At 39.3% G+C, this 16,456-nt stretch overlaps 1 protein-coding gene across 2 annotated transcripts in view; it reads right to left on the bottom strand.

Moving 5' to 3' along the window:
- The window catches only part of EFHC2 (EF-hand domain containing 2), a 209,584-nt gene that overhangs the window by 119,916 nt on the left and 73,212 nt on the right, over positions 1-16,456 (bottom strand). For both annotated transcript variants that reach the window (XR_002729725.1, XM_023202816.1), the window contains exon 3: positions 10,172-10,322. Coding sequence is in view for 1 of the 2 variants with exons in the window: in XM_023202816.1 (XP_023058584.1) it covers positions 10,172-10,322 (151 nt within the window). In the remaining variant the exon portion in view is untranslated. The remainder of the gene's footprint in view (positions 1-10,171; positions 10,323-16,456) is intronic.

The raw sequence follows: 16,456 nt of genomic DNA, 5'->3' as shown, positions 1-16,456 counted from the left end.
AAAAAAAAAAGAATTGTTTAGGGTTTGAGATTGTATCCTACTTGCAAGATGTCAAGTTAGCCTTCCACAGTTTCATGGATGCTGGTAGACGACAGAAGGTGCCTTGGTCAGAGACAAAAGGCAGTTTATTAATCAATAGCAGTAAGAGTAGCCTGAATATCAGCATTTCTTGTTCCAGTTTCCTAAGCCCCAGTTCCCACAGGATGACACAATAAGGGCCAGGTAACATTTGTACATGCAGTGGGTTACGTTACAGGAGAGGAACACTTAGCTTAGGGAACCCAAATCTTCTATAAATAGCAATAAGCATCCCTGCTCTTTATCTCAGAGGGAGCCACTATCTTTATTAGACTTTATTCTGGAAGGAGAAACTAAGCCTCTATCTTCCAAGGCTATAAGCAAACCTATACTTTGCTCCAGAGGGAGAGATTATTTTTGTCTTCCACAGCTACTTGCTATATAAACATCCTTGAAGAGATAGTCCAGGACAAAGAGAAGTCAGTGCCTCCGCTTGCAAGAGATACAGAAATGCATGATACCCATGGAGAATTGTCTCTCAATATCTGTAACTGACTTAGGCCTGAGAATCTACTCCAAGAACAAAGAGAAAAAGGAAAGCAGAGCAAACTGCGGATCTAATGATTCAATAAAAATTGGCTTGTGGGAACTCTGCATGGAGGTATTTTAATATGAAGATGTCAACCTATCTTCTTTGTATTTTATACAGCACTGAAAATGGTGCCTTTTCTCAAAGTCTAGAGATACTTAGAAATTAGTCATTCCTTATTCATTAAGGAATATTTAATGAATATCTTTACGTGCCAGGAACTGTGTTGGGCTCGCTTCCATTATTCTACTTATCATCTTTTCACTCTGTTGAGGGGAAATTAACTAAAATCATTTTCGGCTTCTTTTCTTTGTAGCAATTTTTAATTACTTGGTGCATTAAATTAAAATAATAAAACTATAAAATTAGAACTGGCCTAGAATATTTTTAAATGTACTATATAAAAGATGATATAATTTTACTGCAAAAAAATTATACTTCAATTAGTCTTTAATTCATAGCACTGAAAACAGCATGCAAATTATTTAATCATTCACGATTAGACATTTAGAACAAATTGCATACTTAAACATGTATAAAAGGATGGGCATTTCAGGTATTTTCAGGAACCATTATATACTACTTTAAAAATACTTATATTGTGACAGTTTTTAAAATATATAAGAATTATTCAACAGTCAGGAGCTTCTTCAAAAATTCCATCTATCTTGAATTTTTACTTCATTATAGAAATTCAAATAAGCAAGTTAGTGATGACTTTTGTTCCATAAGACTTTGAATAGGAGTCCTATATTTTTCTAGGTGGGAAAAACTGGCCCACCCACTGGACTTTTAAATAATACTAATCACAATCATCATCATAGCCCTAGGATAAACTTCCACTTACATTTTCTCATTTAATCCTCAATAATTCTATAAGGCAGATAATACATGAAATATGAATACTCAGTTTAAGGATGAGAAAACCAAAGCTCAGAGTGGTTAAATGCCATGCCCAAGGTCATGCCCTAACAAATGGCAGTAAAAGATCTTGAAGTTGGGCTTTCAGACTCTAACTAAATACCATTACTTTCCATAGTTTGCCCTGAGCTGTATCTCACTGTACTGCAGCTACATATGACTTGAGGAGGAAGAGCCATAGGCATAACAGGATGGAAATGGATAAAAGAGCTACCAGCCACCATGAAAAGAAAAGAGAGATGATGAAGCTGCTCTTCTGAAAGAACAGCCTCTCTGCTCTAAGGGGAAGTTTCCAGAGATGCCCACCCACTGCTATGGCAACGCACCCTGCAGGGCCTGCCCCACCAGGTGACTTGCCTCTCGCAGGAGCCTGCAGATTTCAAGCCCCACCAACTCTTCCTTCTCTTAGCCTCTACACTTCTCTCACTAGATGCTTCTCAGAAAAGGCTAGGGAAGTTCTTGGTGTTAAAAAAAAAGAGTCCTGAGTCCTGAATACCCATGAGTTAGAAAGAAAAGCCAGGTCTAACACTAACAGTAAAGTTTTGATAACCAAAAATCTAATGTCACAATTCCATATTAATCAGAAAACCAATGTGGGCCATTCGAAATGTACAGTTGCACATGAGAGCTTTCAATAACATATTCGTAGGGTTCCTGAACTGTGTCCTTTGAGAATTAAAATTTCTAATTATCAGAATTTGTATGTTTTTAGTCTTCCACAATAAATGGCAGAAACTCCATCAGCAGGAATTTGTTCTGGGATATCAAAGAAATGGGCAGGATATCATGTCCTTGGCCCACATTGAAGAGCAGGTGAAATCATCAAGGTAGATAAATAAAGATATTGTTACAAAACAGAAAAACAACTAAGGCACTGTATTTGCCCTTTAAATTTTCGGGTGTTTATCTTAACTGCCCCATAAAGACTATTAGGACACATGTCCAGGGATCAGGTGCCTGCTTTCCAGCTTTTCTTCATCTTCATGTTTTACATCTCTCTTCCTTTGTAAAAGCCCTGCTATCGGGCTATACTTTTCAAGCTTTAACTTTCTAACATTTCCCTGTGGTTTAGATCAAAGTGATCATATATCCATTTATGTTTAATGTGTTTTCATGTTATTCAGCTGGGACTTGCCTTAGATCTTTGCTCATACCACTAAATTTACTTTTCTGGAATTCGCCTTCCAGAATTAAGACTCCAAACTCTCACCTCTATTTTATTTTTTATTTATTTATTTATTTTTTGAGACAGGGTCTCACATGGTTGCCTAGGCTACAGTGCAGTGGCATGATCATGGATCAATGCAGCCTCAACCTCCCAGGCTCAAGCGACCCTCCCTACCTCAGCCTCCCGCGTAGCTGAGATTACAGGCATACACCACCACGCCTGGATAACTTTTTGTTTTTTGTAGAGACAGAGTCTTGCTTTGTTGCCCAGGCTGGTCTTGAACTCCTGGCCTCAAGCAATCCTTTTGCCTCGGCCTCCCAAAGTGCTGGGATTACAGGCGTGAGCCAGTGCACCTAGGTCACCTCTATTTTAATTTAAGTATGTTAATTTCATTTCAGTAATGTTGCAGACTTAGAGTACACCCAAGTCTAGAGGCAGATATTTCTTAGGTAAATGAAGATATAACTGCAATTGCCACTTGTCATCCCATCTACAAGTTTGTGCCCTAAAAATACTAAGAGCCTTAACCACAATCACACATAACAGAGTCTTTTCTTCCTCTTGTGTTTACTATATTCCTCCACTAAAATGACATGACTTGTATACTTTTATTTTTCTAACATGTCACCTTCAGAGTTTTGGTTTCACAAGAATAACTATTTTTATATACATAACCTGGCACCCACCTCGCAGCACAAGAGTAAGAAGTTTAAAATTCCACATTTCTGCTCACAATAAGAAACAGTAACCCTATGCATCTCCCCCTTAGCCACTGAATAAGCACCAAAATAACAGATGCTTTAATGTCCTCTTGCACGACCACCTTCTTGCCCAGTTTTCCCTATTCAATCTATGATCTGCTCCCAAATACTTCCCAATTTATTGTCCCACCACTTTATCTCATATTGCTCCTTTTGACTATTCTGCCTTTCTCTTCCATCTTTATCTAGAGAAACTTTTGAGGTACCATTCAAATGCCAGCTTCTCTAGTGGATACTGGCTTTTCCTCCTGTGATCCCTCAGGTACCTGGTTCCCTCCCCAGTGTTCACCCTCTAGGGTCACCAGATTTAGTAAATTAAAATATAGGCTGCTCAGTGAAATCTGAATTCCAGATAAACAATGAAGAATTCTTTTTTTTTTTTTTTTTTTTCACCCAGGCTGGAGTGCAGTGGTGTGATCTCAGCTCAGGGCAACCTCCGCCTCCCGGATTCAAGTGATTCTCCTGCCTTAGCCTCCTGAGTAGCTAGGATTATAGGCATGTGCCACCACGCCCAGCTAATTTTTATATTTTTAGTCGAGACGAGGTTTTGCTATGTTGGTCAGGCTGGTCTACAAACTCCTGGCCTCAAGTTATCAGCCCACCTCTGCCTCCCAAAGTGCTGGGATTATAGGTGTAAGCCACCATGCCCAACCAAATTCTTTAATATAACTATGTCCTATGCAATATTTGGGACATAGTTATATCAAAAACTTTACTGCTTACCTGAAATTCAAATATAACTGATTATCTTATACTTCATCTGGCAACCTTCCCACCACCCCTCCACCACTTTATGGGATATAATACCTAAATACAGTATATGACCAATAAGAGTGAATGGCATATGAATGAATGACTTCTATTTTGTGTGATTACATTTGCTTGATCAAGTAGATTATCTTAGAGTATTAAAAAAATATATAAGAAATACTACCTTTTTAAGGGGCCAAAACAAGTCATTAGTGGAAATCAGTGTTTTCAACTAAGATGAACTAAGAACCACAGGAAAGCCAGTTCTTGACCCCACGTCTACAGAAGAAAAAATTCTGGGATGGGCTAGGAGATTCTGAGAATCACTTTCAACTGAGAACAACTGGTATAGACCATACCAGAAAATCATGGCACATTTCTAATCATTATCCTTTCTTTACCACAGATTAGTCTGGACTTGGTGTATTTAACTGACAATTATTCTGCTAGACAATTAGAGGTAAAACTACTGGGTTAACCTCTGACATTCTTGGCTTGATATAATGTTGTTTCAACTACATTCCAGCAGAAAAGCAACACATTCTATAAATATAACACATCTAACCGAAAAGAGAGTTATGTCCTGGCAAGAAATGAAAGCAAGCCTTGAAGTGCAACACTGGCTTTCTTGACTCATAACACACACAAATCTCCTTGCCAACAAGAACTTGTGAATATTAAAAATATGTTGTTCTGATTAGAAGCTGCATGAATGCCTATTTTGGTACCATGCTAATAGATGCCTCTTTTGTTTCTGGCTGATTCCAAACTCCCCCCACCCTAAAAAATTACATGATAATAGAGGCAACTAAAAGCGAGCAGGGGAGGGTTATAATTCTTCCAGTTGCACTAATTTTCAAAGGGTCACACAAGAAACAAATGCATCTGACCTCCAAATTCATTTAGAAAATACCAAAATCCTACGGAAGTGACAGGAAGACCATCAATGCACAGCACCTAATCTTGACCATTTGCCTCTTCCCAGGGCCCAGATGCATAGAAAGCAAGCCCAGGCCACTCGTCACAACTGAAAGAAACACTACCTACCCTGTCCCACTGACATCTGAACCACTGGCTTATTAAGTGTGTTTTCTTTTTTCCAATCACTTAATTTAGAAAAGCTCAAAGAAGGCATTTAAATGATTTTTCAAACTATCTGCAGTCCAAATAGACCTTCCTTAACAAGAATTCTCATATTAAATATTTCAAGAGAGACTGGTTTCTCTCTAAACAAAGCTTGGTGACAGAGTGTTATTCATGTTTGCTTTCTACAGGATTTGCTACAGCCTTCCAAATTTCTCTACTCTGCTAACAAATTCAATGTCATTACGCAGCATGATTACTGTGTATTCTATACACAACTCTTGAGCTGTGTCTTCACACAGGGAAATGTCCTGACCACAGTGAACCAATCAAAAATTCGGAAAATTTCCAGAGACTTTAAAATTGTCTTTTACTCAGGTCTTTTTTTTCTGAGCCTTTATGATAGCATTCCTCCCTCCTTACACAAGAATGATTTTCAAGTACATCATTATGACTACCTTCGGCTTGCCTTTGGAATCTGCCTATGTGAGATTTGAAATCAAGAGTCTGAAAGAATTGAAGTCTTAATGAAAGCCTTTCCAAGATTCTAAAAGAAGTCACATTGCATATTTCTTCTTGGATAGTTTAATAAAACTAAGATGAACTGGACAGGAGCCAGTGAGCTATAGGATTATGAGCTTTCACTTGAAAGGTAATAATGAAAACAATAATGCAAGTCACTAACCCAGGCCTGGGGTGTCCTGTGACCTCCAGTCTATCATTTTTGCAAGTTTGGTGTCATGGTGGGAAAGTAATCAGAAAATAAGCAGAGCTTAGTTAGAGAATATCAGAATAAAATGTTTAGATAAAAACCTGTAAGAATTTTTTTTTTTTTTTTTGCTATAGCAATACTATTACATAATCAAATACACATAAGTAAAATAGATGTCCACAGAAATTATAAATTGTGAATTCTTTGTTCTTAAATAATCTTCAACCATTTTCTAATGCATTCTTGCCACTCTTTAAAAACTGCCTTATATGTTTTAAATGACCCTAAAGAATCTAAAACCTCTTGTCCCTTTGTAAAATGTCACATTTTTAACCTTAAAATTTGTGAAAACCTGTTTTTAAAATGTTAAGGTATTTCCCTATTTTCTGAAAGATTTACCATTAAGCCAAATTCACCAAATAAAATGGCCAGGGAGTGGATAGTGTGTCAGTTGGAACACAAAGTACAATGAGGACAGCTCATATTACCTCCTCATACTAATCTTCCTCTTTTCCCACCACTAGTAAAACCAAGTAGAGACACTAAATTGAATTCTCTTTCTCTTTCCATCACCTCACCAGTGGCTCTCCTCTAACATGGTAGAATAGCCTGGTCACGATCTGGGCACCTCTGATTCCCAATCTCCATTTCTAGTCTTGACTTTTTTCCTGAAAACACATCCCAAGTTTCCACCTGCCTGGAGGGACATCACCACACAGATGTCCTAACACCCCTTCAAAGGCCTCATGCCCTGAAACATACCCCAGCTTCAAACCCCAATCCTGTTTCTTGCTCTGTGCTCCTGAGCTTTATAAAGGTATCACGACTCAACCACAGAGACCTCTGAGGCCGATACAGTTTGGATATTTGTCCCCTCCAAATCTCATGATGAAATGTGATCCCCAATGTTGGAGGTGGGGCCTGCTGGGAGGTGTTTGGGTCATGGGGGTGGATCCCATATGAATGTCTTTGTGTTGCCCTCGCAGTAATGAGTGAGTTCTTTCTGTTGGTAACCGTAAAATCTGATTGTTAACAAGAGCCCGGCATCCCCTCCTTTCTCTCTTGCTCCCCGTCTTGCCATGTGACACGCCTGCTCTCCCTTCACCTTCCACCACAAGTAAACGCTTCCTGAGGCCTCACCAGATGCAGAAGCTGGTACCATGCTTCTTGTACAGTCTGCAGAACTGTGAGCCACATAATCCTCTTTTCTTTATAAATTACCCAGCCCCAGGTATTCCTTTAGAGCAATGCAAAACAGACTGAGCAAATTACCTCCCTACGCCTGTTTCCTTTTCTGTAAAAGCTGACAGTGACAATAACTATTTTAGATGGTCATCAGAAGATTAAATGAGATAATGATAAGGTAGGCATTTTTTCATTAGATATTCCCCCTCCTCACTCTCTGTATTTAATCACAGGCCAATGCCTATCAACTCTGCCAACCAAATGTCTCTCAAATCCTTCCCCAATTTTCTGTTCCTACAATCATTGTCCTGGTTTGGACACTCAGCATTTCTAGCCTGAACAATTGCAAAACTCTTGGACTGGTGGCCTTGCTCCCTTTCCTTTCCAATCTGGTGGCCTATTATTGCTCCATGAGATAGGGCTATGATGGGACTCAGTCCTTTTGTCCATTTTCCCAAAACACAGCACAGTGCCTGACACAGAGTAGGCATCCAACAAACACTTCTTGGCAATGCTGGCTGGCTCCAAATTCATTATTCCAACCACCAGACACAATGAAGCCACGCTCTAAGAAAAACCTCAATCTCATGAGCATTGAAGGAAGTCTTCTGCACATGTAATGAGGTTGCATGACAACCTTATTCTCAGAGCCCATGGCCCTCAAATCCCTGCTTCTCCCCCTTGAACTCATGGTGGCATATCAATACAGAGCCCTCAGGCCTAGATTAGTAATTAGAAAGAAAAATTTTTCAACATAGGCAGAAATCATGAGATGTGTCAAATAACAAAAGGAAGGTAGGCTAAGCAGAGCATGGGCATGTTAAACATAGAAAGAAAGGGATGGAAAAACCAAAAGATAACTGATCTTCAGTAGGTCGTAAATATACATGAGGCACCTGGGCGCTAAATATTCATGATATGTTAAATATAGAAGGGACACTAAATATTCATGAGCACCCAATATTTATGAGGCCTCAATTTGGCCACTCATTCATCGGTGATACCCATTTTGGCCCCATGTGACCTCTGCCCAAGAAACACAAACAAAACCCAAGACTATTCAGCAGGCTTATTGACAAGCTACAGCCATGGCCAGGCACACTTTTCCCTGCATCTCTCCAACAGAGCAAGTGTGTGCCCTCAGCCCAAGGCCCCTTCTGTCTGTGGTTCTACTTGCTTGACCCTCAATTCTGGTCTCCAAACCATACTAGTAGCAGGGAAGGTTAGTGAAGCAGAGACAGAACCATTGCTGACGCCAGGATTCAGGCAGTATGGTCCTTCTGCCTACTTGTACCCTGTCCCAAGTGTGTGAACCTACCCTATCTCTTTCCCTCTTGTTTCTCATCATGTGTTTTAAATTACTTTAATGTATCATGTGATTCATGGATTTTAATGTGATCCATAAGCCTTGTGTTTTGTGGCCTCTGGGAGAGTCTGCATGTATAATTCTCAAAGGCCACCACTGCATATAGGTGACATCCCACACAACACTCTCCCTGCCGCATACAGAACAGATTGTAGGAGGAGCAAGAATGGAAACAGAGAGACCACGTTAGGCAGATATTCCATTCCTCTAGTCAACAGATGAGGGTAACTTGAATGAGGATGGTACAGAAGGGGACAGAAAGACATGGACATATTCAGGATGTGTTTTTCTAGGAGAATGAAGAACAGGGATGGTAGTTATGAGCAAGTGGGGAAAGTAAAAGTAGAGATTGTAGTTAGAGAAGGCAATTTCAGAGACTGACATCCTGGAGGTGGCAATACTCTAAAAGGCAAAGAAACAACCCAACACACCCAAGAATCAGCTTCTCAAGGAACTAAGTACCCTGAAAGGTCATTTACACCAGCGACCAAACAAACACTCAAATCCTCTCATACTTCTAGCAGGCTCTCGGTGAAAAACAACCCCTGACCTGCCCCCAGGGCCATCTATCTACACGAGGGAACAAACAAATCTGTGACTCTCCTCTCCTCCGCCCCTACACCAGACCCCTAACCCCAACCCTATCCAGGTCCATTCCCTACAACTTCTAGCAGCTCTCTGCCAGAAAGTTCTTCCTCTTATTGACCTGAACGCTGATCCCTAGGTCCCATCCATGAAGACATGAAGATATAGAAAGAAGGTCACCCCTTCTCCACATGACACCTTTAGATTCCTGAGGACATTTATCAAGTACACTTGAGTCTCCTCATTACAGACAAATATCCCTTTTCACTATTCTGTCTTGCACATGGCAAATGTTCAGTTCTTTCACCATCGTAGCTGCTGTTCCCTGAAGTCACCCAGAACTCAGCAGCATCCCAAGAGAAGGACCCACAGCACAAACAGAAGAAATCAGTCACCTCCATTGATCTCTGCCATACTTAATGCAACCTAGGATTAGCTTCTCTGGTGGCCACATCACAGAGTTAACTCTTACCTGTGGCTGAGAGGAGTATGGACAAAGATGACTGGCATACACAGGGTGAAGGAACAATGACTCTCTGGTGAGGTACCATCGAAGTCTGTAGTTAACAGGTATGAGGATGAGGAGGGGGTGGTTGAAACAAATGACAGTAAATTCAAGAAAGAAGAGAATGCCAATCTGGAAGCTGCAGTAGAGAACAGCTTTCTCCTCTCCCCTAATGGTGTTGTGAAGGAAGTGATCTGCTCACGGCAAAGTGACCAAAGGGTTTGAGGAAAAAGGGTTTGAGGGAAAAGTTGAAGGCACAGGAGAGTTTACTCATACCAGAGCAGCACCTGAAAGGATACAAATATGCCACAGAGGAGTGAGAGACCCAGCCAATGTTGAGGTGCAGAGGGTAGAAAGCTGGTAAGTCACCATCAATAACTACATGCTAATGGCATGTTTATATTCACCATGGCCAGCAGGTTAGACAGCCGAAACAGTAGCACGCAGTCTTCTGAAAAGCTAAAGGCAGGCAGTTATAAAGGCAGGAGTCAGAAGTGAAGGAACCATAGCTCCGCTTTAAATAGATACCTTGAAGCAATCCACTATTTTTCACCTCTGGTTCATTTACTTGTATTGTGTCATCTTCAGGGTAGAAGTAGATTTTGTAGTATCTTATTCTGTAGTTGGTTTGGCTTTTATCAGGTACTTCCTCTTCCAAATAGGCATCAAAAGATAATACCTGTTGGAATCATAATTAGAAACTAAGAAATGAAAAGAAAATTCAGCAAACTTAAAATCAACATAGCAGCTGCGTGTATACTTTTCGTTAATATAAAGAAAAAAGTAGAGAGAATTTTTCCAAGAAGACATTCTACACATCAGCTATGCGAATGGATATACAATCTAAGATACAATACATAAAGATTATTTTATACTTTTATCACCATCTGGTTAGAACAAGGAAATGATATTCAAGTAATACATCCATCGTTCAGCTCTACCATAAACTGAACTAGAGTCTGCCTTTGGGATTTCACAGTGGGATTCTAAATGTATGTGTTATAGAGACAAAATATTCTTTCTCACAAGATGAATAAGTTTTGTCATTCTTTTTCCCATTAACAGTAACACAAAGCTGCCTTGGTTCTGGCATAAAATTATCCTGACTGTTAGTCCAGACGATTGCTTGCCTTCAGACAATCCAAGCAGGCATATCTGAAATTCATCCAATGCCCTGGAGACGCCACCTTACACTTCGGGAACCTCAAGGAGCCTAGCCCAATGCTAGACTCAGACTCATCTTGTATGGGGGCGGTAGGGAATAAGGAAGGGAAGGACAGGTGGATTCTAAAGCAGTTATGGTAAAATTCAGAGATAGTCAAAAATATCTTTGAAAATTCCTTAACTACTTTAGAAAACTGTGCCTCTCAGTAAAGTAAAACACAGCCCATTTTTCTCCCATATTGAAGCAGATGACTGCCTGCTTCTTCAGTTGAAGACCAGTTAAAATCATTTCTTTATGCTTAGGTGCCATGTTGTATGAATAATATATATCTTTAACCATTGGAAACATTCTTAATATGGCATCCTTCTCACACACTGAGCACGACAAGGTAACTGAGGACAACTGTGGGAAAAGTAGATTCAGGCTACCATTTCAAGCTTGACCTGTGGCTCAAGCTCTGTGAGAGCTCCATTTAAATATTCTCTTCGTCTCTCACTTTTGATCAATTTTTATAATTGAAGTTGCAAAAGTTAACTGTGCATATGATGTAACTCCAGGGTTATTTAATGTGGACAATATGATATATATAAGTGAGTCTGTTAGATGCAATCTACCCTCTAGGGGTGGTGGTCAGTTAACCTAATTAAGAATATATACTCCAGGAGTGCTTAGCAAATTTTTATCATAAGCCCACACTTCAGAAGTAGCTAACAAAATGCCTCAGTAGCTTATTCTCTGATCAACACAAGAAGCTTTGTCAATTGCCATAAGTGATGTTAGAAATAAATTTTAGTGAAACGATTATATTCAAAATGCACATACCAGTTACAAATACTAACCAGGCACTGTCCTTACAGGAACAGGTTCTAAGAGTCTGGTGAGCCCAGAGATCCACTCCCTTCAAAATGGCACCTTTGGCTTCATTCCCAAATAGTCCTATGTTCAGCTGCTTTCTTAAGGAATTTGTCTGGCCTGACTCCAATTAGGTTAGCTAAACCCCATTGCTAGAATGCTGTCACATTTGTATTGAGTGAACATTTCAGATAAGATGCTGTTGGACAAGTATAGAGTTTCCTTCTGGGGTGAAAAAAAAGTCTTGGAACTAGATAGATGTGATAGTTGCACAGCCTTGTGGATATGCTAAATGTCACTGAATTGCACACTTTAAAATGGTTAATGGTTAATTTTACGTTACGTGAATTTTACCTCAGTTAAAAAAAGATATTAGACACTGAGTCATGTTGGACACTTTAAAATGGTGAGTTTTTGTTATGTGAATTATATTTCAACTTTTAAAAAATAGAGGGAGGGAGTTGGGTACAGCGGCCCAGGCCTGTGGCAGGAGGATCACTTGAGCCCAGGAGTTCAAGACCAGCCTGAGCAACATAATGAGACCCTGTTTTTACAAAAAAATTTACAAATTAGCCAGGCATGGTTACATGTACTTGTAGTCTCAGCTACTAGGGAGGCTGAGGTGGGAGGATCGCTTGAGCCCAGGAGATTGAGGCTGCAGTGAGTTACCACCTCGCCACTGCACTCCAGCCTGTGTGACAGAATGAGACTCTGTGTCTCAAAAATAATTTTTTTTAAAAAAAATTTTTTAAGGAAAAAAAGATGTTAGAACACCTAAAAGGAGAAAGAGCTGGGGCTTTATCAAACTTTCAGTGTAGGTAATATTTAATCTGAGATTTCTTTTTCTTTGTAATCAAGTAGGAAAGTGTAGAGAGAATATTCTTAGCTCTCACCCACCTCTATATACTGAATGCTACCAGTATAAGTTTATGAATGACTGCACTGGCACAGGTCAATTGACAACTGGCATAGGTCAACTGTCATGTATGTAATCATTAAATATTTATCAATCAAATGATGCATTAAAAGAGAAGGATGCTAAATTGAAATAAAGAGAAAAGGAAAGACATTTTCTTAGGTTGGGCTTCAATATGTCTAGATGAGGGACAGAGTGATATTTCATATTCTGGTCCCATGAGAATACAGGGCTGTCAAACTCCAGCATGAAAGATACAGAGCAAGTTAGAATGAGGTAGAGATGGAAAGATAAAAAAGGAAGAGGAAGAGGAAATTGTAAAATGTGGCAAAGTAGAATGTAAGAGGAGAGACACCAAAGAGATTAAAAAGTGATCTTGCAAAAATAAATGATCTAATTGCAATGGAACTTGATGTATCAGAGAATCCAGAAAACAGAACCTAAAATAAAAACTGTTAAAAATGAAAATTTATAGGAACATAATTATGATGTAAGGTGTTATCATCACTTATGATGTCAAGCAGAAACTAGATAAATAAGGTCCTAAATTGGGCACGGTGGCTCTCGCCTGTAATCCCAGCACTTTTTGGGAGGCCGAGTCAGGTGGCTCACTTGAGGTCAGGGGTATGGAGATCAGCCTGACCAACATGGAGAAATCCCGTCTCTACTAAAAATACAAAAATTAGCCAGGTGTGGTGGCACATGCTTGTAATCCCAGCTACTCAAGAGGCTGAGGCAGGAGAATCACTTGAACCGGCGAGGTGGAGGTTGCAGTGAGCCAAGATTGTGCCACTGCACTCCAGCCTGGGTGACAGAGTGAGATGCCATCTCAAAAAAAGAAAAAAGAAAAAAAAAGAAAAGAAATAAAAAAGAAAAATAAGGTCCTAGAGGATGTAATTGGCTGCAATTTTCTTGAAAACAGAACATATATATATCATTTGGTGGGGGCATGTGATCTTTAGTCCTCCACAGGCCTCTGCAGACCCTATGATATTATATGAGGTTACCTGCATGATCCTCAAGGCATTTGGAAGTTTAATCTTAGCCTAGAGGATATAAAACCTTAGGCTGGGCACAGTGGATCATGCCTGTAATCCCAACACTTTAGGAGGCTACATCAGGAGGATTGAATCACTTTAGGCCAAGAGTTCTAGACCAGCCTGGGCGACACATGGGTCCCCGTCTCTTCAACAATTTTTCTTTATTTAACTAGTCAGGTATGGTGGTGCATGCCTCATAGTCCAAGCTGCTCAGGAAGCTGAAGCAGGAGAATTGCTTGAGCCCAGGAATTCAAGGCTGCAGTGGGCCATGATCACGCCATTGCATTCCAGTTTGGGTGACAGAAAAGAAAAAAAGAAAAAGAAAAAAACCCTGAAATCTGAAATCAATTAGCTTTAAATAACAGGTATATGATTTCCTCATTACAAAGGAAAAATTTTAAATGTTAATATTTCTGAATTCAGGATCTTCTTACAATTAAAGCAAAAAGCATCTCAAAGCAATCAAGAAAGCATTTTGATGGGCAAGTAGTTCCAACTTGATGTATGGTGCAAATTTAGCTTTGTAGAGAAGGATCTATCCTATCTTCATGTCAGGTGAGTTATTTGCTTTGCATTGCATATCCCAAACAGCTGGATTTTAACACTAGATTCCTAATTTTCACTTAAAATGTTTGAAAATAATTGTTGCCTGATGCAGTATGACACAAAAAATAATTGCATGGAGAAGGTTGTCCATTGCAGGCTAGACCATGCAACTGTAAGGCAAAAGCAAAAGCCTAATCTCTTAGAATAAATCATATAATTTTTAAAAATGGGGAGGCTGATGTGGCCAATACATGAGTCAGAAAGACTATCGCTTCAGGAACCAAACATCTAAGTGTCAAAAACTTACAGCTGAATTTCTAGAGAAGCTATCAGGAAAGAAAGACAAAACTTTGGCAATGTTCAATAACCTCAACATTTTATAAAGAGGTCAACATCACATGTCCAAGTTTAATATGTTTAAGCTCGATTTTATGAAACAGGCTCAGACTTAAATTGTGAAATACTATAAAAGGGATATAATGGTAAGGATAAATGCATGTTCTATATGTTAGTAGACAATAAAAATGTGTGTACATTTAATACAATGTTGCTTATTCTTCCTGAAAAAGCTATTATTAAATCAATGGTTTCTCTTATGATTATGAAGTCCCATAATCAAGGAAATAAATGATAATAAATTTTGTGTTGCATATAGAGGATGGCTCCTTTATACATGACAATATACATATTTACAGAAATATATCTGAAACATATGCTAATTCACAAAAATTTTAATAAATTTTAAAAACAGTAAAATTACACAAGTTATACTCACTGATCACAAAGGAATACAACTAGAAGTGTATAATGTACCTATAAACAAAAATTGTCACTCCTCATAATTGTACCAAAAATAAATTTAAAAATATAAAAAGTATAAAAATAAAATTTATATAAATGTATATAATAAAATTTCTATAAAAGTATATAATAAAATATAAGACCATACAAACCTATAGGATCTAGGCAAATTTGCAATCTGGGGTAAATTAATGGATTAAAATTATTACATAAAAGAATTCAGAGTCTGAGAGACAGGATAAATCGCTAACTGTTTCTCAGCCTTGGCTATGCATTAGGAACTTTAAAAAAGTTTTAAAAGACCAGACCCGGCAGGGCACAATGGCTCATGTCTGTAATCCCAATACTTTGGGAGGCCGAGGTGAGTGAATAATCTGAGGTCAGGAGTTTGAGACCAGCCTGACCAACATGGCGAAACCCAATCTCTACTAAAAATACAAAAAATAGCTGGGCACGGTGGTGGACACCTGTAATCCCAGCTACTCAAGAGGCTGAGGCAGGAGAATCACTTGAGCCTGGGAGGCAGAGGTTGCAGTGAGCCGAGATTGCGCCACTGCACTCCAGCCTGAGCGACGACAGAGTGACATTCCGTGAAAAACAAACAAACAAACAAAACACTCAGACCTTGCCTAAATAAATTAAATCAGAACCTTGGGGAGGGGACTATTACTATTTTTTAAAAGCTACTGATGGGGTTCAGGACATGCTACCTCAGCAAATACGCTGAGGCACATGGCACCTTAGCATTTGAGAAAAAGGTAGAAGCAGGAAGGTCTCTCTGACCTTCTCCCATCATTCTCCCTGGAGGCAGGTCATAATTGATGGGTGCTGACGAGTTGATGGGTGCAGCACACCAACATGGCACAAGTATACATATGTAACAAACCTGCACGTTATGCACATGTATCCTACAACTTAAAGTATAACAATAAAAAATAAAAATAAAAAAATAAAAAATAAATAAAACCTAGAAAAGTCATTATCTGACCTTCTCTCTTCCCCCTTCCCTATAGACTCGCATGTGACAGGTGTCCTGCCCTATACCCAGAGGAATGGAATTTGTCACATAGGGATGAAGAAAAAAAATCTGAACAAATAAGTCTTGCTATCGTAAGTTCCCCCCAATTTATTACCATTAGATCATATCCTTTTGTCCTCCAATCATAGTTCTACATGACTGTCCACAAAAATTCAGTTTTCTCCTGTTTCTTTGGATCATCTCTGAAGGCTCCATGTCTCCTCAACCTTTCATTAAATAAATTTGTGTGCTTTTCTCTTGCTAATCTGTCTTTTGTTATAGAGGTCTCAACCATGAACCTTGAAATAGGCAAGTACAAAATAACTTTTTCTTTCCTACTCTCCCTAGATAATTCTGAAACATAGCCAGAGTTTAGAACCAGTGAGCAATGATTCAAACAAAAGCTTTTAAGGCTGGGCGCGGTGGCTCACGCCTGTAATCCCAGCACTTTTTGAAAGGCCGAGGCGGGTGGATC

This window comes from Piliocolobus tephrosceles, chromosome 12 (assembly GCF_002776525.5).
Source record: "Piliocolobus tephrosceles isolate RC106 chromosome 12, ASM277652v3, whole genome shotgun sequence".
NCBI classification, from domain to species: Eukaryota; Metazoa; Chordata; class Mammalia; order Primates; family Cercopithecidae; genus Piliocolobus; species Piliocolobus tephrosceles.
The sequence above is the reverse complement of the archived record's forward strand: the minus strand, read 5'-3'. Positions and strand labels throughout refer to the sequence as shown.